The following is a 23628-nucleotide window of genomic DNA, read 5'->3' as shown; positions in this document are numbered from 1 at the left end:
GCTTTACACCAGAAAGATTGTTGTGTTTTTGATTAAGTTGCCTCATATTCGTTTTAGTGCCTACACCCTATAAACAGATTGCATAGAATGTTCCTTAGTAAATCTTCTCTGAAACTGCAGGTACAGCCCAAATAAACTGGCAATAAGATCTGCTTGGCAGTCTCTTCAAATACAAAATTATTTGACATCACCAATAGGCAAACATTTAAGGTCTGTATTCAGTTTCTAAGCAGCTCTAATATGATACTACTATAACTAAACATTCAAAACAGAAAAAGTATTAGTTTATTCTCATTGCATTTTTGCATGTACATTTTCCTATGTGAAATATCTCAATGAATTGCATATATATATTTATTACAAGTCATTTCCATAGTAGGGAAAATAACATACAAGATCCAGAGCGGGCAGCATTTCAGTGGTCAGGGAAGTTTATTTTAAATCTGTATAGACTTACTTGATTAGCATGCCCTAAGATCCTTCGAGTTGGATGATGCTATATAAAATATAAGATATATCGGACCAAATGGGTATTCACCCACGAAAGCTCATGCTCCAATACATCTGTTAGTCTATAAGGTGCCACAGGACTCTTTGCTGCTTTTATAAGATATAGTGTTTACCGATAGGAGAATGGCAATTGATATTCCAGTTGTTCTAGTATTTGCTATCCCTTGCTTTTGTTAGATTTGGACAGAATAACTGAGAAAATATCAAGTGACAAACCAGGAAGGGGAAACATCATCACTTTTACAATGAGATGACTGATGCCACTCAAACACTACAAATTATTTTTTTCTTTGTACTCTAAAACACATATTGCAAGTGTGAGTTCCTGGAAGACAACCGGGAAATTATCAAATTTCTAGTTGTACACAATACTTGAAATATTGCTTCACCAGCCTTTATTAATGGATTTTAAAGAACATTAGACATTGCTTGTGCACTACTCTTTGCCTAGCAGGAAGTTTTTCTAATTACTTGCAGAAAATTAGCGGCACATTTTTAAAATAATGTTGGCCTAAAGTAGTTTGTGGCAGTTAAGGATTTCATTTCCTCTAAGCAGCAATAAACCATGTGGAGGAGACTACTGAGCTTTCAAGCTGCAGTTACTAGGAATTCTTCCATCATGAATACAGAATTTGCTCATTCTATTCAGAAGTGGTTTTGGGGTTCTATCATAGTGGATCCAGAGAAGACGACCCCTGGACAGTACAGCTCTTGCGGGAGCCATGATTCCACTGACTTCCCTACTTCTAACTCTCCAAAACATACCCTGCCCTCTGATGGTATGACGCAATCACAAATTAATATATAAACAAAATTTATGTTGGTTTCCCCAGAATGTTTGGGATGGGATGGGAGAAGGAGAAAATCCAGGGAAACCTCTCTCTCTCCTCTTGCCTATCTCCCACAATTCTGAAGGCAGTCCCTCAGAGGAGCTGCCAAAGGTTTGGGTAGGAGGAGGGAACACACTGTGGAAGAAGGATTTCCCCATCCCCCCTGAATCTCCTCAGTGCCAGATCAGTAGAGGCAAGTTTTATGTAAGGGAGGAAGCTCTGGGCCCAAAGTTTATTGATGATATACAAATAGTGGATTTTATATGGGAGTAACTATGCCACTAGTGGAAATTTTTCTTCCTGCTTAATTTTAGCGTGTTTATGGGAAACATGTTTCTTTGGTCTACTACAAACTCTGAAGCAAGACTCGATGAAAAGCAGACCTGTAAACAAATCTGCATACAGATATTGCATCTTTAGTAAAGTGACCAAAACCAAATATGCTCTTTATTAATTGAACAGTAATTGCATATATTAAACTTCAAAATGAGATAAGATCATTAAAAATATATACAATTACCCTTTTATCTAGTACAGAAGTAAACTTATTAAAGATGAAACATACTATAGTTTCCACCATAGAAGTCTATTTTTCATGTGTACACGTAGCTGGTTTTTAGTGGCAGAGTTAAAACAATCAAAGGTCTGCTTCTCATTTAAAGATTAATATTTCAAGTCTACATTATACAAACTGTAATCCGTATCTTTAAGACTCAAGTTATGACTTTTTAATGAAAACACTGCACGCTGCTCTGTATAAATATATAAAATATTTATTAAATATATCACAAGATTTGGTATTTACAGTTTATTTACATTAAACAGGTTTTCAGGTAAATCATTATTTAGCATCAGACAATATTTAAAAGCAAAGTTTTTGTATTTCAGTGGGCAAAACCATCTAAGCTCACAAAATAGTGTACACAAGACCTTGTTTCTTGCCTATCAGCTTGTCCATGTTTCTTCTTTCTTGCCCCTTTTCAATTTTTTGTTTTTCTCTTGACGTATAGTTTCACACTGAAATGATTTTATTTCAGAGAGTCTCTGTATGTATTCGGGTGGAGCTCCAGCAAAAGGATCTGTGAAATGGTGATGACCTAAGGTGGGAAAAAACCACTGATTCTACAGAACTAAATCAGGTAGGTCTTAAGTACCTTTAATAAGAAATATGTCTTCAGCAGAGTTACTTGAAAGGTTGGTTTGTGTTTAATGAATCAGTAGTCTAACCCTAAAATTTGGCATTTCACTTTCAAGTTAAAACCTCTCCCTAGGGATGTAGGATTCTAGAAAGCAAATCTTGATAGTATATGTGTTTTTAAATGGTGAACATCTCAACAGTCAAATCCACACTGAAAGGGGCAGTGGACAAACAAAAGTTGCCAAAAACATGTATGATACTGACATTTTTAACTCTCATATTTTTGGCAAATTATTAAAAAAAACAGATCTCTGTCTAGTTTTCAGTCCCACTATTATTCATTTTCTCCTACTTCTTTTCACATTGCTTTTTAGCTCATCTACCACCACATGTAGAAATATTTTTACATAAGGGGCTTTTAATATCTGTTGTGTTACAGTACTCTTTCCATACAGACAAGTATTCATGGAACTGAACTGACAAATGGAAATTCTGAGCCAAAAAAAAGAAAAAGAAAATCAAATCCACAGAAAAACCAAGAAACATCTATTCATGTGACTCTTCTGTCATCTTAGAACAGGAATAATTCTTAAGAGGTGATGACAGTATACTCAAAGTAAGTGTCTTTTACAATTATCCAAACCCAGCTTTTCTCGTTTTTAACCGCCTGCAAAAGATGTTATTTCTTCATACACTTCACTGTAAACATTATCCCGTCAATAAATATATGTAATCACTAGCATTTCAAGAAGTTTTATCACGAAGAAGTTTTCAAAAGAACAACAAGGAGTCCAATGGCATCTTTAGGACTAACAGATTTATTTGGGCATAAGCTTTCGTGGGTAAACCCCCCCCCAAAGAAGTGAGGTTTTTTTAATTCACGAAAGTTTGTGCCCAAATAAATCTGTTAGTCTTTAAGGTGCCACTGGATTCCTCACTGTTTTTGCGGATACAGACTAATATGGCACAAGACAACTATATTGTAAAGCATTGACAAGTTAGGGCTTGTCTACAGCAACAATGAGTTTGTGACAAGCTGGGGATGTAATCCTCTTTCAAAGAGGACTAGATCAAAGCTCGTTAACAAACTGTTAATGCGTGTCAGCAGAGACCACAAAGGGAGTTAGTATGTAGCAGACTAGGGTGGGGTAAATTCACAGCTCAGTTGCCATAAACTAACTGTCTATGTAGACAAGCCCTTAGAGTTGCCCCTTCTACAACTCCTCAATTCTAACAGCATCTGACAAGAGCTGAACACTAAAACTGTACATGTATTATACATTTCTTACCGAACTTGCATCTGGGTCCCGCTGAAAGTGAACATATGCTGGAAATGTGGTTATTCTTCTTGGATCTATAGATGTCACAGTGAAAAGTCTTGGAATTAATATATCTGAATAAAAAACACCCACTTTATAGAGAGCACAAATAAAAAAATGGTTAGATTTATTCACTGTATGGAAAGTCATTAGTGTATTTCCTAATGATGTTCCCAAAGATCCAACGGAGTTGAGAAAAACTGTTTTGTTGATGAGAGGTTGAAAGTATTCTTTGAATTCTATAATTATTTTATATTTCCATAGCCCTTTCCATCCAATTGCCTAAATGAGCTTTACAAATATTAATTCCTTAATACTGATATGCCTTTTATCCTCATGCTGATGGGTAAACTGAGGCACAGAAATTATGCTTTGTGGCATAGGGCAAGTTTATCAGTGGTAGAGCTGGGAACAGAACCCAGATCTGCTATTTTCTAGCCCAGTACTCTATTTATAGACAAATTAGGGCTTGTTAGGGATTGTAGGTACTTTGATAGTCTCTGCCACTGAGCCTTTCAAAGTACCCACAATCAGCAAAATTTGAAAGACTCAGAGGCAGAGACTATCAAATCAATTGCTACAACTATAGACAATAAAGAACAGCAAAGGAAAAAACCTCCTAAATCTCATTGAATGGAATGGGAAGGATTAGTAACCACCTGTTCTGGCTCTTTTTTGCAGACAGTACTTTTGGGTCAGGAGGTGGTACGTCAAACCAGTCCATCTCCAGAAGTAACTATAAAGAACATTTTTTGTTAGATATATAATAGATATTTTCTTTATGTCACCAGTGATTCCCCCTACACCACAGGAGTTTGCAGCTGTTCTCTTAGAACAGCTCTTCATCCCCCTTATACTATCCAGAATGGCACAAAGGGATTGAGCAGAGGGCTAGGATATATCCCTTGACATTTAGGTCTAGAGCAGTGGTTCCCAAACTTGTTCCGCCGCTTGTGCAGGGAAAGCCCCTGGCGGGCCAGGCTGGTTTGTTTACCTGCCGCGTCCACAGGTTCAGCCGATCGCAGCTCCCAGTGGCCACGGTTCACTGCTCCAGGCCAATGGGAGCTGCTGGAAGCGGCAGCCAATACGTCCCTTGGCCTGTGCCACTCCCATTCACCTGGAGCAGTGAACCGCGGCCACTAGGAGCCGCAATCAGCCGAACCTGTGGACACGACAGGTAAACAAACTGGCCTAGCCCGCCAGGGGCTTTCCCTGCATAAGCAGCGGAACAAGTTTAGGAACCCCTGGTCTAGTGAATATGAAACCATCCTAATCTGGTACTTACCTGAATATGTTCCATCTAATTTTAAAGTAGTAACCACATTTGTGGCCTTTTTAACTTTTTCCCATTCTGGAATTTTATTTCACCAGACTATAATGGCCTCAATGTTATTAATTACAATAAGTAAAATGTTGAACACAAAGATGATAGAGCATCCAGTTTTCTGCCCAATATTTTTCAAACAAGTCACTAGAAAGTAACACAAGTGCATATATACTAACCTTTTTGCCTGAGGAGCACAGAACAGTCTGATCTTTTCCACCAACATCCCCCCCCCATTTACCTTTTGTATAGATTCTTTTCCACATATGACTCTCTCCAGTGCTCTGCCATTTCAGGCCCTGTCTAGACTTAAAGGATTTGCTGGTAAAGACACACCAATAGAACTATGCTGGCAACTCTCCAAGTGGAGATGCAGCTTACACAAGCAAAAAAAGTTCTTTTCACAGTAATGCTTAAACCACTGTCCTTCTGTTTCTCTTTTCCCTGATTCCCCCTTTCCTGTAGATATGCCGTATCATGTGTTTCTTTTCATAAGGGAACTGGGGTTACATTTCCCCCATCTCCACTAAAAATTCCTTACCTCAAAGCTCCTATCTCTCCACCTCCATCATGAATGGCTGGCATCTTCAGTGGACTTGGGTTCCAAAAATCTAGTCCTCTCTTCTGCAGATCCACCACAGGTACGTCTCCCCTGCAGAAGGAAGCAGTCATCTTTCAAAAAGTGATTAAGAAGGGGAGGATTTCTATTTCAATTGATATTGTGAGAAAGGCTCTGCTGGTAATATTGATTTTCACCAGTTATTTCCCCATCACTCCTAGCCCTACTGTGATCCTACACTGTAAACAATAGTTCCCAAATGGGGGGTGCATCCTTTTGTGGCGGCAGATGAAGAACTAGGAGAGCACCAGCTAAGGAGGGGGCACATGACCTTTCCATGTGACCTTCCATTTGACTCCTCCCCACCCTATCCCCAGCCCAGGGCCCCCACTCTCTCCCAGTCCCCTCCCCATGATCCATCCCATGTTACCGGGGGGTTGGGGGTGTTCTATCTCCTCCTGCTGTGCCAGAGACTTCAGGAGAGGAGCAGAACATGGAGCCGCTGGTCAGTGCGGTTCTACTGCCCCCAGCCCCACCCCCTGCCCTTCCACGGCAGTGCATCTCCATCCTCTGGCTCTATCTGAACAGCAGCAGCCCTGCCAGAGGACAGGGCTGGATGGGCACGGCTGGGGATGGTACAGCTGCCAGAGGAGGTGCCAGCATTCTGCTCCTTTCCCTGCTGCCCCTTATTTAAGTAAGATGGGAAAATCTGCGAGAGGGGGAGCTCATATACAAGTTAGGTCTGGGGACACTTCAGTTATCTGATCTAAAATGGAATTTATATTTCTAAGATGTAAAAGCAGCTCTGTCCAGACAATGGTCATCCCTGAATGGGACTTTCCATAGTGATTTCAGATTGAAGCCCACCCACGTGAGAGGATTGGGCCATGCTGGATGTATCCAAGTAGAAGGACCATCGAATTAGTCCCCAAGCTATGAAGGTGGTCCTTGAGGAAGAGTAAGTGGGAACTGCCTCATCAAGGTCAAGACTGGAGAAGAGAATGTGCTCTTTCGATCCACCAACAATCTGAAGCTAAGTGGCCCTCTCATTCCCCTTGGGCAAACAACCCAGGGTAAAAGGAGGAGAAGACTCATGTTGTTGGCTATGCTAATATGACCAGCCTACTACTATCCAAGACCCCCTCACGTGGTGCCAAAAGCTCAGACCAAGCTACTACATTGCCTGGTTCTAGTAACTGCAGCAACTGAGATCCCAAGACCACAAAGCAAAGTTCCAATTCTTTTTTTAGGTTTTGTCTTAAGGGAGGGGTGCCTCCTTATTCTATTAGGGTGTGAATGTGTCAGATCTGAAACCTGAAAGGCAAACCTCAAGTCTGTCATCTGAATTGGTGATGTCTCTGTTATACAGGGCTGCTATTTGAGCCTGATTCAGTAAACACCTCTGTTCTGTGGTATTTGTGTGAAGTGGGAAAGGAGTAAGAGAGTAGAATAGCAGCTATCATAGCAACAGAAAGTTTTAAGGAGGAAGCAGAGTAGCACTGAAGTTGTGGACAAAGAAATTTGATCTCTGTACGTCCTTAAAACTAGATGAGTGCAGTTTATCTTTCCGTGTAATCTCCCCAGGAGCATAGCTACGGGTGGGCCTGGGTGAGCTGTGGACAACCCACTTAGCATCCAGGCCCACCCCCAAGCCCTGGCTCTGCTCTGGCCCCAGCTCTTGCGCTGCTCCACTCTGCCTGCCTGGTGCTCCTGCAAGGGAACGGAGTTGGGGCACTGGGGCTTGCTCTACTCTGCCTGCCTGGTGCTCCTGCCAGGAATGGGCAGGTGGAGCAGGGCAACCAGTGCCCTGGCTGGAGCGCCAGGCAGGTGGACATAGCGGTGCAGGCCCCTACATCCGGACCCTGATCCGAGGCTGGAGTGCTGGTGGCGCGGTGGAGTGGAGCAAGCTCCCACCCTGCTCCACAGCAGAAGCATTGGGCAGGCCGAGAAGGTAGGGGTGTGGAAGCACCCATTTTCCTGGGCCCTAGGTTGGCCCAGTGGCTAATCCACCACTGGGAGGAGGATGAGTGAGTGGGCAGCCAGCATCAATAGAGGAGATTTTTAAAAAAGGTAGACCTGCCACCTGGGGGAGCCAGGCCCGGTGTGGGGTAGTGGGACCTGGAAGAGAGTCGGGAGCTGTGTGAGCTGAAAAACAGTGTCTCCTCCAGGAGCTGGGTGTTGCCCACGCACCCGAGGAACACCTGACCAGAGGGTCCGTCCATCGTCCCCGTAAGGCTGGCTGCAGGAGGAAGTGGACCTGCATTCCTCCTGCCCTCCTAACCTATTTCCTTCCATAATTGCCTGCCCACTCAAAGTCGGGGCCCACCCAAATATCCCATGCTGGCTACCCCACTGAATCTCCCTCAGTCATTATCTAAACTCAAAACCAACAGTCACATCCTACATTTGGTTGACAATTGATCTCACAATCAAGACAGGATCCCTCAGTTGGGGTTGTTAAATTAAAGGACAACTACCACCTCCTTCAGTCTCTTGGTTAAATAAAAGCAATTTTTCCTTAGGTCAACCTCATGATATAATTTGATTACCTGCTTATTAATTTGATGATTGGATAAATGATAATCTAAACTATTTAGAGAGAAAAGGTGGATGAAGTAATATTTTGTATTGGACTAACTTCTGTTGGTGAGAGAAGCTTTCAAGGCACACAGAGCTCTTTTCTCTCACCAACAGAAGTTGGTTCAATAAAAGATATTACCTCACCCACCTTGTATCTCTAATATCCTGAGACTGACATAGCTATAACTACACTAAATATGTAAACTAATGTCACTGTTAACTCATTGATCTACTGATTTAATCTCAATTGTGATCTTAATTGATTATTATATTGTTTCATACTTAGTTTAATAAAGTTATAGTAGTTTTAGCCTTATCGATATATTTGTTTAATCTAAATATGTGCTTGCTTATTCTTTTTAGTAAAATTCATAAAAAGTACACAGACCTGGTTCTTTCAAATTGCAACATGGGTCCAGAATCACAAGGAATAGGGTAAAATTAGTTATATTATCTGAGACCCACTTGGCTGTCTTCCTAAATTAAAATATTTGTCCCTCACAAGCAATATTGCACTATAAACTGAAAGTCTAAGAATTCAAATTCTAGAATACTGCAACGGCAGAGAGAATGTACTGCTACAGCAAAATGATTTTGTTTGGTGTTATGGAAAACACAAGTTTTACTTATTAGTATTCATTAATTAATTTGTGCTTGAAAGCTGGAGCAATTAGTCTCCATCATCTCCAGAAGAAGCCCCTAATCCAGTATCTCAATCACAGAAATAAGAGGTGGCAAAATTTCATATTGGAGGAAGGGAGACAAGGTGGGTGAGGTAATATCTTTTATTGGACCAACTTCTGTTGGTGAGACAAGCTTTTGAGCTTATACAGAGCTCTTCTTCAGATCTGTGTAAACTCGAAAGCTTGTCTCTCTCGCCAACAGAAGTTGGTCCAATTAAAAAAAAATTACCTCACTCACCTTGTCTCTCTAATATCCTGGGACCAACACGGCTACAACAACACTGCATACATACTGGAAAAAAGCAGTTAAAAAGGAGCAACAGTTTAAGAACCACACTACGAAGATCTCTTTGCATATTCAGTAACTTAAAATCTTTCGTTAACTTTTCAGGGAAGAATGATACATAATAATTTAAATGGAGACTTACCTGTTTTTGCAAAACTCATATCCTAAGTACTGTGATGTCTGTGGAAGTATGTATGAAGTTGGCACAAAATGATGCTCATCTTCACTATAAGAGCTAAAAACATTTGAACAAGTTTAAACAGATGATAGAAGTCTGTATTAAAATAATAATCCATTGTATAACATGCTTCATTGAATACCATCCCAGAGCAAAGATCATTAACATTGCGAGATGACATGTATCTGAAATAAGAATCCTTTAAGTAGTGTTTTTTATTATAAAATCATAGAATAATTATGACTAAATTCCAGCTGCAGTATGTTAGGAGAGATAGTCCAACAAAAATTCAAAAATGGGTGAATTTCTGGCAAACTGTTTTAAGGAGTAAGAATGCATGTATGAAAGGCCACCCTTTTTACTGAGTACAGATTATATTACTTTGTAATTAATTATTGTTTGCTTTATCATTATCAAGAACAATGATTCGGAAAAGATTCACTGGCATGAGCAATTTGTAACAAAGATATGAAGTGCAATACATGCTAATGTTAGCAGAATATTACATATACTGAACTGAGCTGAAAACAGCATATTTTTAGGGACTTAGTATGTTGAAAACTAAGTGCCACATGCTATTATTGCTATTGTTTACCCATCATATTTACTTATGTCCAGAAGTGACTCCAGATAGACAGCTTATCCACACATGGCAGCAGTCTGTAAACCATACTGAAGACCATAAGAAAAAAGTCCCAGACAAAGCTACTCTGTGGATAGCACTGGTGTAATTACAAGGAGGGGACTTGTCCCCCTCACATCTTTTATATGGGGAGGGACCAAGGGACGAGAGACAGGGAAGGGAGTGAAGAGAAACATATTTGTTGAGAAAAGTTACTCCCCTGCTTAGTTCAGTGGACACCTGTGTGGGAAGCATGGCATCCCAACTGAAGCAAACAGATGTAAATTATTAGATACAAAGAGGAGCACAGACAATAGCTTCTTAGTAAGAACACTGTGAGACAAAGCAAAATGCTGAGAAGGAAGCTTGAAATTTTGGAAAATTAACTTCAAGGTAATAATCCTCATAGTTTTTCTTATACAACGACTATTGAACATCTGGTCACTGCTAACACAGTAGATGTTCTCTGTATCTAAAAGGCATTCCTGATGCCTGTAGGAGGTATGGACTAACTTACTATTTGACTAACACACAGATTAGTTCTAGAGGGCTAGATCCAAGATATAAGGATAGAATTATTTCAGAAATGTGTCTAGAAAGGTACTTTCTATAAGAACAGCAAGAGATCTACATATTTCCAGATGTGGACCCTCTTTTTCCAATCAAAAGGATTAACTTCTTTTCTATTGAAGAAATCTTCTATTTAGCAGAATGCAGAAGCATCACTGCTCTTCACAGCTACGCTTGGAATTTACTAGGAGGACAGCTTTATTTCTTGTGATTTTGGTAAGGTGAAAAAACTGCTGATTGCCCTCTAGCAATGGCTTCAAGTCTGATACTGTGCCATGTTACAGAATTAATATCAACTTTGAGTGTCAGTGAATTAATAGTATATATGGGATGTGCCTTGGAACCTACTCTGGATTTGGACATAAGACAATCTGCTTTATTGCTGCATTGACTCAACAGAAGTACATCATTAGAATTGTGAAAGCAGTCAGGATGAGCTCTACCCTGACATCTGGTGGTGAGCCATGGAAAAGGACTTCAGGAGCTGATCTCATTTGCATGGGCACACCCACCCTGCCTAACATGAGGGACTGCCTGCCCAAATGGTCACTTTGGCTGCTGTGGGATCCCCAGTTTCTCTGTTATTGAGGCAGGAAGAATAAAGTGTTGTTACCCTGATTATGTGAATCAAGGACAGTGGAACTGTTTTATGACAGAGGGACTTGCCATCAACTAAATAGCACTTGCTAGACAAGAGACATGGGTTCCAAAAGCCAGTAAATTGAGAGAGAGGGAGGTTGGAGATAGGTATTTGTGTCTGGTGGTATGGCTCCTTTTGAGGACCTGAAACACCAACTGCACTGCCTTCTCTCTCCCTTGTGGAATATCAGAGCTAATTTTGATTCCATTAGGAGTCTAGCTACAGGCCCTTGAGCTGAATTCATTTTGGGCCAATGGTACACCAGCACCAAGGCTCCCCTACTACAAGCTGAAATCACTGAGGGTTTGGCTACACTTACAGCTGTACAGTGCTGGGAGTTAAAGCTGTCTTTGTACAGCTTATAGGGAAAGCGATGCAGTGTGGCCACATTTGCAGCGGTGTTATGAGTGGTGCATTATGGGCAGCTATCCCAGTGTTCAAGTGGCTGCAACGTGCTTTTCAATAGAGGGGGTGCGGTGGAGTGTGACAGGGAGCATGGGGGAGAGAGAGAGAGTGGATTTTTGGAGCTGACACTGTGTGTCAGCTCCCTGCCTTGCAAGTTCCGATCCCTTCCTCCATTCATCTCTCATTTACTAAAGGCAAATAGCCTTTTGTTTTTTTCCCTCACAGACCAGATAAGCAACTACTCTGAAACCGACCCCCCTCCTTGCAAGCCGTTCTGCTTCTGTCCTCAAGCAAACAGTAGCTGTGGACATTCATCCCCCTGCCTGCCTCTGCTTGAGCAAACAGTAGCTGTGTTTGGTTTTTGTTTTTTTTTTAGATAAACAGCTCTGAGAGCCCCAAGTTCACAACAAAACGAAGAGAAGCATCACAACAAAACGAAGAGTGTTATCTTTACTTAAAAGCATTATGGGAAAATTCCAGAGGTCAGTTACGGTGTAGTAAGATTAATCACTGTTTACACTGGCACTCCAGCACTGCAGCACCAGCGCTGTTCTCTTTATTCCCCTTGTCGAGGTGGAGTACAACCAACGCTGTAGCCAGGGAGATACAGCACTGTATGTGCCTTGCCAGTGTGGATGGGGAGTAAGTTACAGCACTGTAAAACCACCACCAATGCTGTAATTCTCCAGTGTAGCCTAGCCCTGAGTGCTATTTTAAGTAGTGGGTGGGCCTAAAGATACATTGCTGAGCAGCTGGCAGAGCAGTTTGTGGGATGGTTGGAGTGGCTTGTGGGGATGGCTGGTGGAGCAAAGTGGCTAGTGAAGTGGAGCAGTTTTGCGGGACAGCTAGTGGAGTGGCTGGCAGAGTGGAGCCGTTTGAGGGACAGCTTGAGCAGCTCATGGTACAACTGGCAGAATGCTGGTGAAGGCTGCAACAGAACCCCCCAGCGAGGCAGGACAGTCGGCCTCAGACCATGTAAGGTGCCCCTTAATACCCCCCACCCTCCCAGGCTGGGAGGTAAAACTCTCTAGATAAACTTTTGAACTCTGGAGCTGCACTGACCAGGGACAGAGACTTTTGGGTTGTTGGATTCTTGGGACTTTGGGGAATTTTTGGGTTGCTGGACTTAAGACCCTGAGGGGAAAAAGACACTGCCAAAAACTTACTTGGGGGTGGGTCTTTTGCTCACAGTTTGTGTTATGAATCCTGTTTGTGGTGTTTCCCCAACATAATGCTGCACTGTTTCCTTCCTTTATTAAAAGGACTTTGCTACACTCAGACTCTGTGCTTGCGAGAGGGGAAGTATTGCCTCTTAGAGGTGCCTGGGGGGTGTTATGAAATTGTCCCAGGTCACTGGGTGGGGGCTCAAGGCAGTTTTGCATTGCGTTATTGAAATGAAACACCTAGATAACTGAACCTGGCCTTTGTTGCTGCCAACTCAGACGGGCAGAAGAGTTACAATTGTTTATACTTTTTAAGTTATTCTTCTGCATTACTCAAGGCTGATGTGAAAACAAATTACAAGTTTTGCTTCCCACTCTCTCCAGCAAATACTCATTTGACAAGGCTATCCAATACTTGGATTCTTTTATAAGTCTTTTCAGGTGCAATATGCCCAGGGTGCACTTTGATTCTAAAAACCTAAAATATTCTAAAATAAATACTTTTTATATGAAAACATTGACTATGGACATATACCAAGTTGGAAATGGTTTAGCAGCACCATATGCAAATCCTTTTTTCATCTGCAGAATAGAAGATGGGTTTTCTTGATAGCTCTGGACTCCCTGAGTAAGGTTAGGTATTGCAGCACTCTCCTTGCAGTCTCTCAAGCCAAAGGTTGAAGAGTATTCTGCTTAAAGTAAATATTCACAGAAGTGTACATAAAATATTAGCATCTGATCATAATTAGAACACACATTAAGGAGTATAAATTAGATGAGTTTGTTAAGCTTTTACTATATATGAAATCAGTAGAGATATATCATTGGGAGAAAAAACATTTGGGTTGTTTGTTTTAAAAAAGTGAGGCCATTTCACAAAAACCACATGTCTCACTCAATTCATGGTCATATGAAACCCTTAGAAATATCAGGAAATGCAAGGTACATTAGTAATTAAAGGCCAAATCTTGCTCCTCCTGAAGTCAATGGTTAAGGCTGTGAGCTTGTCACAGAGGTTATGGAAGTCACAGATTCTGTGACTTTCCATGACTTCCGCACCAGCCAGTGTGCCTGGTTCAGGAGCAGTTCAGGCATATTGCCCAACGGGAGCTGCAGGGGTGGTGCCTGCAGACAGAGGCAGCGTGCAGAGATGCCTGGCCATGCCTCCACTCAGCTGCTGAGCGAGAGGGATATCACTGCTTCCGACAAACCTACAGGTAAGTGCTGTCCAGAACCCATCTCACCCAGTCCCCTGCCCAAATCCCCTGTCCCCTCCCTCACCCAAACTCTGCTGCTGCGGGGGTGGAGGAAGCATGGAGCCAGGGAGCCAGATAGGGAGCCTATCAGTCCTACCAAGCCCACTCCCCCAGCACCAGTGGAGATCCCAGGCTGCTACCCACCCTTCCCCACAGCACCAGGGCCTCCCTCCCCTGGTACCTGTGGGGCCCCCAGGCAGCTCCCCCGCCCCCAAGTTTTAGTCACAGGTATTTTTAGTAAAAATCATGGACAGGTTATGAGCCGTGAATTTTTGTTTACTGCCCGTGACCTGTCCATGACTTTTACTAAAAATACTTGTGGCTAAAACTTAGCTTTATCAATGGTCAAATTTCTATTAACTTTAAAAGGAGAAGGATCAGGTCCTTATAAAGAAAAGACACATAGAACAGACTGATTATGTAGAAGTCTTAATTAAAGAGCCCTATATGGCTGTGAATGCCAAAAATTAAGCTTGGAGAAATGCAGCACTAGAAGTTCAAGCCCCCCCCCCCCCCACTGCCCAACACACATTTGCAGCACTGGAAAGGACAGCTTCTGAAGTTAACCATTTACCTTCTTTTATCCCTTCTGTCTTTAACAATGCGCTCCTCCAGTTACTTTCAAAGGGAAAACATCCCAATGATCTTCCAGAGGCTTTATTATTCAGATATTTGTGGTCAGACGTTAGACTTGGCATTTTTTGTTCTTCTGATGCCTGAGATGAAAGTGATCTGCTGTTTCAGATATGAAATGAAAAAGATACCGTGGATGCAAATATGTGTTTAAAGAGTAAGGTGGCTGATGTTTTTCAAAAGTTACAAATCTTGTTGCCAACATACACAGACACTTTGAATGAGGACTTCTCAATACATGGGAAATTACCCATAAGTGGACTGCTGACTGAACAAGTCAGTAAAATCCCATGGGTACTAGGACCCAGCAGGAGACGGAAGGAATCACTTATTCTCCATCCAACTCCTGCCTCCATCCTACTCCATTCCCAACCCTTGCTTCAGGTTCTCAGCCATTTCTTCTTCACCATACACTACATTCAGTTCCAGGAGAAGGAAAATATTACTTCAAGAGGCTGTCTCGCTGGCTCCAAAGCCTCTTGAAGCTGCAAAACTCCCATGTTTAGGGCTGTGCATTACGGAAGGCGAAACAGTCTCAGGCAATAGACAGCCACAGCCCCTCTTCCCTTAGCCTTTTAGCTTGTATGCCAACAGCATGCCCCACAAAACCTCCAAACCATCTGGAGGTTTTTGCTATCAGTCTAATTTCACAATTTTTGTAGCAACAAAGGACTGTGGGATTGGGTGGGTTGCCTTAAACTAATCTGGTTTTGGATCCCTAGTACAAAAAGACTGAGAATCATGGGCTTTAAAAATAATATGAAATGTATTTTATTTATTAAGAGAGAGCTTTAGTAATGTGTACTGAATGCTCAAGAACCAGGTTCAGTTTTGTTTTAATAGTGAAAAACAACCTTTTCTGGTCACAAATATACAATCCTGCAAATCACTGGCTCCCACTACGTATCAGCATCTATGGTGGTGGTAGCGATGTCAGCCACTACAAAACCCCAAGGAAAAAGTTATCTGCCCTATTCAAACCTCTAAAGGTAACTTTGCATTCCAATCAAGAACAGAAGTGGATGGTCATTTGGCCACATCCTCACTCCATCCAACCAAAAATGAGTCAAAGAAAAAGGGGAGTAGATTTGTGATCTGAAAACATTCAAATGCTTTTCTTCCACCCACCACGATGACAGCAGAGAGCTAATGGAACATCGAGGCTAGTGAATACAAGCTACAATATGAAAATACAGGAGAAGGAGGACTGTTCAGTGGTTAGGATGCTGGTCAGGGACTGAGAAGAGCCAGGTTTTATTCCCTGCTATGCAGGGATGAAAGTAAGTTAACAGACTTACTGGTACACAAGGTGGCCAGGGTCCTGGGCAAGGTGGGGAGGCGGCTCTGGGCCCCTGGAAAGGGCGGGGCCTTGGGAAGAAGGGGCGGGGCTGGGGCCAGACTCCCCCAGCCATCCCTTCAGTGCTGCCCAGCCTGCATCACTCAAGGCTCTGGCAGCGATTGAAAGGGCCAGGGTCTCCAGCCACTGCTGGGAGCCCTGGGCCCTTTTAAATTATGGGGTCCCAGGAGAGCTGCCCCTTTTGCTTCCCCCACATCAGTGGCCCTGCTGGTACGGTAGCTGTGTACCGGCTTTCTGACTAGTATGATGTACTGGATTGTACCAGCTTACTTTCACCTCAGCTGCTATGTCACGGACATCTTGTGTAACTTTTGGCAAATCAGTTAGAACCTACAGAACACTACCGATGAGGCAATAACTTGGATATAAATGATTCTCCTGGACTCAGAACTACACCAGCTCCATCCCACAAGATTTTTCCCACAACTATGGAGAAGATCTAGGTTTAATTCTGTCAGAAGATATGAGTGCTAGAAAGGCAGCAAACTCAGCTCAAACCTTTATAACCAACTCTCTTTTCAGACCTGACAAATTCACTACATCAAATACATTGCTTACAAGATATTTGTCCATTTGTCTCTATTGAAAGCCTGAAACTTCTAGATGCTCATAATCATGGTGTGATTTGCAAATGTAACCCACATACCACATGGGTGTGGTGTTCTGTCCCATCTAGAGGCACTGAGATCACTTAAAGAGAGAGAGAGAAAATGAGTCTGCTCTATAGTCTTAGCTAACAGCCAGCACTAAGCTCCAGAGGTCCCCAATTCGATACTGCCCGCTGACGACTAGGGCCTGTCGGCATCACATGTACACACAATATTTAAGGAATAGTGGAACCATATGATGAGCCAGTCAACTATGTCCATACCCAGATTGATCACAGCAAGGTTAGTAATGACCATGCCATCCTTCTCCCACCAGGATAGATGCGACAAGTATACTACTGGTGTAACCCCAACAAAGAGGATCAGTGGAAGAGATAACATCACTATAGCCACATGGACTGTAAGGACATTGAGACAAATAAGGAGGTTGAAAGAACCATAAATGAAATGGAACAATATACCTGGCACTTCCTAGGAATCTCTAAGGTCAAATGGAAGAATTTTGGAGTGATACTAATGGAAAAAGACCATGTACTCTATTACAGTGGAGAGGACAAACATGTCAATGCTGTAGGATTTCTTGTGCATAAAGATATCAAGAATTCAGTATTAGGATGCCGCCCAATGTCCACCAGGCTCACTTCCATCTACCTAAAGGCAGTACCATTTATAATATAATATATGGAGATATACCTATCTCATAGAACTGGAAGGGACCCTGAAAGGGTGCAGTCCAGCCTCCTGCCTTTACTAGCAGGACCAAGTACTGATTTTGCCCCAGATCCCTAGGTGGCCCCCTTAAGGACTCAGAACCCTGGGTTTAGCAGGCCGATGCTCAAACCACTGAGCTATCCCTCACAGTGGTACAAGTCTATGCTCCTACAACAGACTATGCTGATGAGAAAATTGAATATTTTTACAATCATCTCCAAGACATCATTGATAAGGTACACAAGAAAGATATCCTGATTGTACAAGGAGATTGGAATGCTAAAGTGGGTACTGATGCAGATTGGCGAGATTATTGTGGTCCTTTCTGTAATGTGTTAACCAATGAGAGAGGATTGAGACTTTTGGAGTTTGCCAGCTATAACAATCTGGTTATAGTACACACATTAGGAGCACATAAAGCATCCAGACAATCAACATGGCACACATCTCATGGTCTATATCACAGCCAGATCGACTACATCATGGTGCAAAACCAATTTTGTTCTGGGATTAACAGAGCTAAAACAAGGAGCTTCCCCAGTGCTGATATTGGAAGTGATCATGACCTTGTAATGCTAAATTTTTGGCTGCAGCTAAGGAAAATCGTCAGGTCAAAGTTCACCAAAACCAAGTTTGATTTAGAAAGATTCGGAGATCAAAACATTGCAGAGTCATTCCAAGCAATGATCAGTGGAAAATTTGCCCCACCGCTTGCTCTAGAGGAAGACGTAGAAACAATGACTAACAATTTCAATGCTGTAATGAATGAGGCAGCAATGGACATCCTTGGGAAACATCATAAGAAGACAAAACCATGGGTCACAAATGAATACTACAAATGTGTGACATTAGAAGAGAACTTAAGAGAGACAAGAACAGCACTGAGGGAGCTGATAAATACAGAGTATTAGAGGGGTAGCCGTGTTAGTCTGGATCTGTAAAAGCAGCAAAGAGTCCTGTGGCACCTTATAGACTAACAGACATATTAGAGCATGAGCTTTCGTGGGTGAATACCCACTTCGTCGGATGCATGCAGTGGAAATTTCCAGGGGCAGGTACATATATGCAAGCAAGAAGCAAGCTAGAGATAACGAGGTTAGTTCAATCAGGGAGGATGAGGCCCTCTTCTAGCAGTTGAGGTGTGAAAACCAAGGGAGGAGAAACTGCTTTTGTAGCTGGCAAGCCATTCACAGTCTTTGTTTAATCCTGAGCTAATGGTGTCAAATTTGCAGATGAACTGAAGCTCAGCAGTTTCTCTTTGAAGTCTGGTCCTGAAGTTTTTTTGCTGCAGGATGGCAGTTGTTCCATACCCCTAATCAGTTTATTGCCCTTCTCTGTACTTTTCCAGTTCTCAAAAAAAAAAACCAACTATTAGATTAGGCAACCAGAACTGCACTCAGTATTTAAACTGTGGGCATACCACGGATTTATATAGAGCCAATATGCTTTTTCTGTCTTCTTATCTATCCCTTTCCTAAAGGTTCCTAATAGTATTAGCTTTTTTTGACTGCCACTGCACATTGCGCAGATGTTTTCAGAGAACTATCCATGACGACTCCAAGAGCTCTTTCTTAACTGGTAACCACTAATTTAGACCCAATCATTTTATATAGAGAGTTGGGGTTATATTTTCCAGTGTGCATTACTTTGCATTTATCAACATTGAATTTAATCTGCCATTTTGTTGCCCAGGCACTCAGTTTTGTAAGATCCCATTGTAGTTCTTTGCAGTCAGCTTTGGATGTAAACATCTTGAGTAATTTTGTATCATCTGAAAACTTTGCCACCTCATGATTTACCCCCTTTTCCACATCATTTATGAATATGTTGAACAGCACTGGTCCTAGTACAGATCCCTGGGGAACCCCACTATTTAATTCTCCTTATTATGAAAACTGACCATTTATTCCTACCCTTTGTTTCTTAACTTTTTAACCATTTACTGGTCCATGAGAGGACATTGTCCCATGACTGCTTACTTTGCTTAAGTCTTCGGTGTGGGACCTTGTCAAAAGGCCTTCTGAAGTCCAAGTACACTGGATCATCCTTGTCCACATACCTGTTGACTCCTTCAAAGAATTCCAGTCAATTGGTGAGGCACAATTTCCCTTTACAAAAGCCATATTGACTCCTCTCAAACATATCATGTTTATCTGTGTGATGGTAATTCTGGTCTTTACTCTCATTTCAGCCAATTTGCCTGATACTGAAGTTAGATTTACTGATCTGTAGTTACCAGGATAGTTTCTGGAGCCTTTTTTAAAAAGGCTTTAAAAAGGCTGCTTTTTAAAAGGAGCATTACACCAGTTATCTGGTACAGAGTCTGATTTAAATGATAGATTACATACCACAGTTAGTAGTTCTTAGCTAGGAAAGGTATCTATTAATAAGCGAAGGCTATAGTTTGTGTTTTATTATTTTGTTTGATACTGTAATAATTTGTTTACATTAAAAAACCAAACAACAAAAACCCAATGCTATGATCCAGGTGCTCAGCACAGCTTGGAGGGTAAGTGTGGTAAAGATCGCTTTGACACTTTTGTATCCAGTCTCAGATCTTGAGGCCTTTTGGATAACCGTTCAGTACTCGGCAATACTTAGAAGTAGAATTGACAGTGGTTAGTTGTATTTTACACTGGTTTTCTATTACTCCAATGGGCTGTTCTGATACCAGGAATAATGTAGCGCTGCCTCAACAATATGCCCCTCTGTTGGAAGGGATGGCCTCAGATGGAGTGATACCAGTATAGGAACCATTACAGTGGTTTTACATCATCCTTTCAGACATTAAACAAACAGATGTAACACTGGTATGTTAATGGAAAATTGTTTAGGTTAATGAAAAGAAAAGCTATTAAAAAACCCATAACGTCAAGGAATTCTTTAAGTTCTTAGTGATGTGGAACAGAATCACCCACTGGAATGCAAACAGATATTATTAAGGCAGTTCAGTTTCTGAAAGCAATCTCACCAGCCTTGAAGTGAGCAGGTTGGAATTTTAAGTCAGAAGTGTCAGAAATAGTGATTTTCTAATCACTTACTAGATCGCCAAAAAAAATTTCCTAGAGGGTGAGGCAACAACATACATGAGGATTTTCTTGCATGTTTTAATAAACGTGTTCTTCCAATCATGTATTTTTTCAGGATAATCCTGGAAGGAATTTATTTTATAGATTCTATTTCATTCAAATTAGATTTTGTTGTCAGTGATTCAAGAGCACAGTGGCTTAGGGGTAGGGATGTGTGTGTGCGAGAGAGAGAGAGTGCACGAAAACAAACAAAATGCCACATTTAAAGGGAAAAAAATCCACACACTCATTTTGAACTTCAGAATTTTTCAGAAAACACAAGAAATTTCAGTTAGATGATTTTGCATAGCCTTCAATGATTACAAAAAAGGTTTTCGCTCTGTATAGTCCCGACCAAAAATTGTGATAGGGATGCAGTTCTCCCCAAGGTTATACACAGATGAAAATAATTCATTAGCATATTAAAATATCAAACATAAAAATATATTTTTTTCTGTGACCTAATACTTCTGGTGGATTGTAACTCCTAGGAATAATAGTTAATTGAATTCACATTTGTTCTGCAATTTTGAAGCAAAAAAACCAGCATAATCTTTGGGCTACAGAGCCATCAAAAATCAAGAAGGTACCAGCCATCTCTATAAAAGACTCCTAAATGTTTAGGATTACATGACTACATTTTGGGAACAGCAAATTGTAGGAGACGACACATACCATACCTCACATTCAAGAAAAGAATGAGAACCAGACAGTATAGCACTGTATTCTATTTAGCTAAAGTCCAAATATGACATAAATGATATACACAATTCTCCTTTCTACCCATGAAAGGAGAACTGTACATGACAACTGAATATTTATACAACCTCTCTCTTCTTCAAGATAAAAGGCGGTCTCACACAAATGTTCCGTAACACAACCAGTAGCCAGATCAGTTCAGAAAAAGGCAAATTTCTACCTTTCATGAACCAATCTCCCCATATTCTCCTTGACCTATTCTGGTATCAAAGCATAGTTAGAGTAGGCTATTGGTAAATCCAATTACAAAGAAAATTATCCCTACTTTTAAAAAAATATTTATTTTGTGAGAATACTGTATTCATTTATGTCACATACCATATTAACAGACTTACCATTCAGAGAGGAATGACGACTCTGGGTATTTAATTTCTTTTTCATATGATTCTGTAAAACAAAAAATGATAAAACAATATTTAAAATCAAGAAAACCAAGTTCCTATGTATAATACCAAAAGAAAATGGTAAACAAACTCTAATTACTGTTTACAGCAAAAATCTAAAACAAAAATTTGTAATTACCTTGCCACCAATTTTCTCTACCACAGCCTTTAATATAAATGAATTGATAGGATTTGTTTTCCTTGGAGTTAGTATTAGCCCTAATGTCCTGGTCAAATTCCAACTTCCTAGCCAATTCTCTGAATTTTCAACTGGATTGGGTACTCTTTGATTCCTGTTCTAAATTGGGTAGATCACTATACACTGCTGAACAGGTGTCATGTTTCACCACTGAGCTGTTTGTATTTTAGCTGTGGTTGGTGTGATTCTTACATGCAGTTTGTAAAGCAATTTGGGATCCTTCACGATGAAAGGTTCTATATAAATGTATAAATTGCATGTGAGCAAAGCAGCTTATGATTAAATCTCACTATTTTTAAGCAGAACTCCCCATTAAGTCAATAAGGCGTTCCGCTTAAAAGTCAATAGCAGGAAATGGCCTGATTTTATTGAAAGTGTATTTTTAAAATACTTATTTTTAAAATATACCCAGATTGAAAAGGTAAGATTTATAAAACAGATTTATGTGTCCAGATTTCAGTAACTCATAACTGCATACCAGTTTTGTTAGTTATCCAATTTCTGCGTTTAAATAAGTGTCTTTTTCACAATCCCATTTTCTTCTGCTTAATGTTCTGGTACACACATACGTTCTGCCATCCTAATCACTGCCCTGGTAATAAACTGATACTGGACTCCCTGCCAATCTCCTTTTAAAAAAATTGTTCCTACAGAAAATGTAAATTCTGTGCTTAAAATATTTGATGACAGTCTCCTTTACAAAAGTAGTAACAGTGCATCAGAACACAGGCCATTACTATTTAACATTTATGTTGCAGCATCTTAGTTTTCCAAAGTGTGTGTCTGTGTGTCTGCACGTGCTGTAGTATCTTAACTTACTAACAGGAAACAACCTATTAGAAATTGTGAGCACTCTGGAAATGAGAACATCATTTCCCTGACGCAGCTAAACTAACTGGAAAGCTAAAGTCCCAAGGTTCTGTCTGTTGAATATTCTCAGAGCCTCACAAACTGTGTGATGCAATGTCGTTTGCAGGCAATTAATCATGCCTTTGAAATGAAGGTGTTTTGAAAGAATCAGTGCAGGAAAGAAACAAGTTATTCTATATCCTCCCCTTTTTGTTTTCCATCCTCCTTGAATTTTCCTCATTATAACGAGCAAGATGTTTTGAAATCGTATAAAAAACACTCAAACATTATAGACCCTGACTTTTCAATATAAGAGGTAAAGTCCTGTATTTTAGTGCTACATTTTCGGTGTTTTTCATAAAAATGTTTACAGCATTTTGCAGTCACGAGTTGTGCAAACACAGAAGCAGCGTGTGGTTTATAATACCATACGAGTAATATCAGTACATATGACCAGGCAGAGCTGGATGAAGAACCACGCTTCCCAGAGAAGAGGTGGTAAAAGAAGGATCAGAAAACAGAATGTGACTGATTTGTTAGAGAGCTGCTTGAGAGGGGACTGGAAGCAAGTCAATTTCGTCAAGCGTGAGCTTCTCCCAATCAAGAGCCTTTCAGGGCGGAGGTTTCCCCGCACGCTTGGGAGTCTCTGCCCTAGAACTGAGCGCGGCGTTGTGCTCATGGGGTTACTGACCGCGGTACGCTGAGAGCCCCGGCCGCGCCCCCCCCAGTCACACCCTTCCTTCCTACCCCCTCCCCCGCTAGCGCACACGTACCCCGGTGCCCCCAGCGGGGCTGGTTCCTGCTCATGGCGCCGCTAGCCTCGGGGCTCAGCTCCCGGGCGGCTGCGGGGGGAAGGGGCTGGCAGGTGCCCGGCGCCTGAAGCAGGAGAAAGAGGAGCCCTGGCGGCTACGGGATGCGGCTACGGGCAGCAGCATCCCCGCCCTGCTACAGAGTCACCGAGGCGGCACTCGCGGCACCAGACCAGGAGCCCCCACCAC

General features: G+C 41.5%; 1 protein-coding gene across 3 annotated transcripts; it reads right to left on the bottom strand.

The window, feature by feature from the left end:
• Nucleotides 1-2145: 2145 nt before the first annotated feature.
• C2H8orf89 (chromosome 2 C8orf89 homolog) lies at nt 2146-23628 on the bottom strand. Of its 3 annotated transcripts, none has more exons than XM_030553269.1 (8): nt 23404-23628; nt 21535-21586; nt 14638-14798; nt 13343-13499; nt 9372-9464; nt 5663-5773; nt 3768-3832; nt 2146-2437 (listed from the first exon to the last, which is right to left on the bottom strand). In XM_030553269.1, exons 1-8 carry the CDS (start codon nt 23435-23437, stop codon nt 2286-2288), a joined length of 825 nt encoding a protein of 274 aa, XP_030409129.1. In that variant the 5' UTR covers nt 23438-23628; the 3' UTR covers nt 2146-2285. The 3 variants fall into 3 exon arrangements, with proteins under 3 accessions (XP_030409129.1, XP_030409130.1, XP_030409131.1); XM_030553270.1 differs by having other exon boundaries at nt 13343-13496; XM_030553271.1 differs by having other exon boundaries at nt 14638-14795; nt 23404-23434.

This window comes from Gopherus evgoodei, chromosome 2 (assembly GCF_007399415.2).
Source record: "Gopherus evgoodei ecotype Sinaloan lineage chromosome 2, rGopEvg1_v1.p, whole genome shotgun sequence".
NCBI lineage: Eukaryota > Metazoa > Chordata > Testudines > Testudinidae > Gopherus > Gopherus evgoodei.
This window is presented reverse-complemented; position numbering and strand designations above follow the sequence as displayed.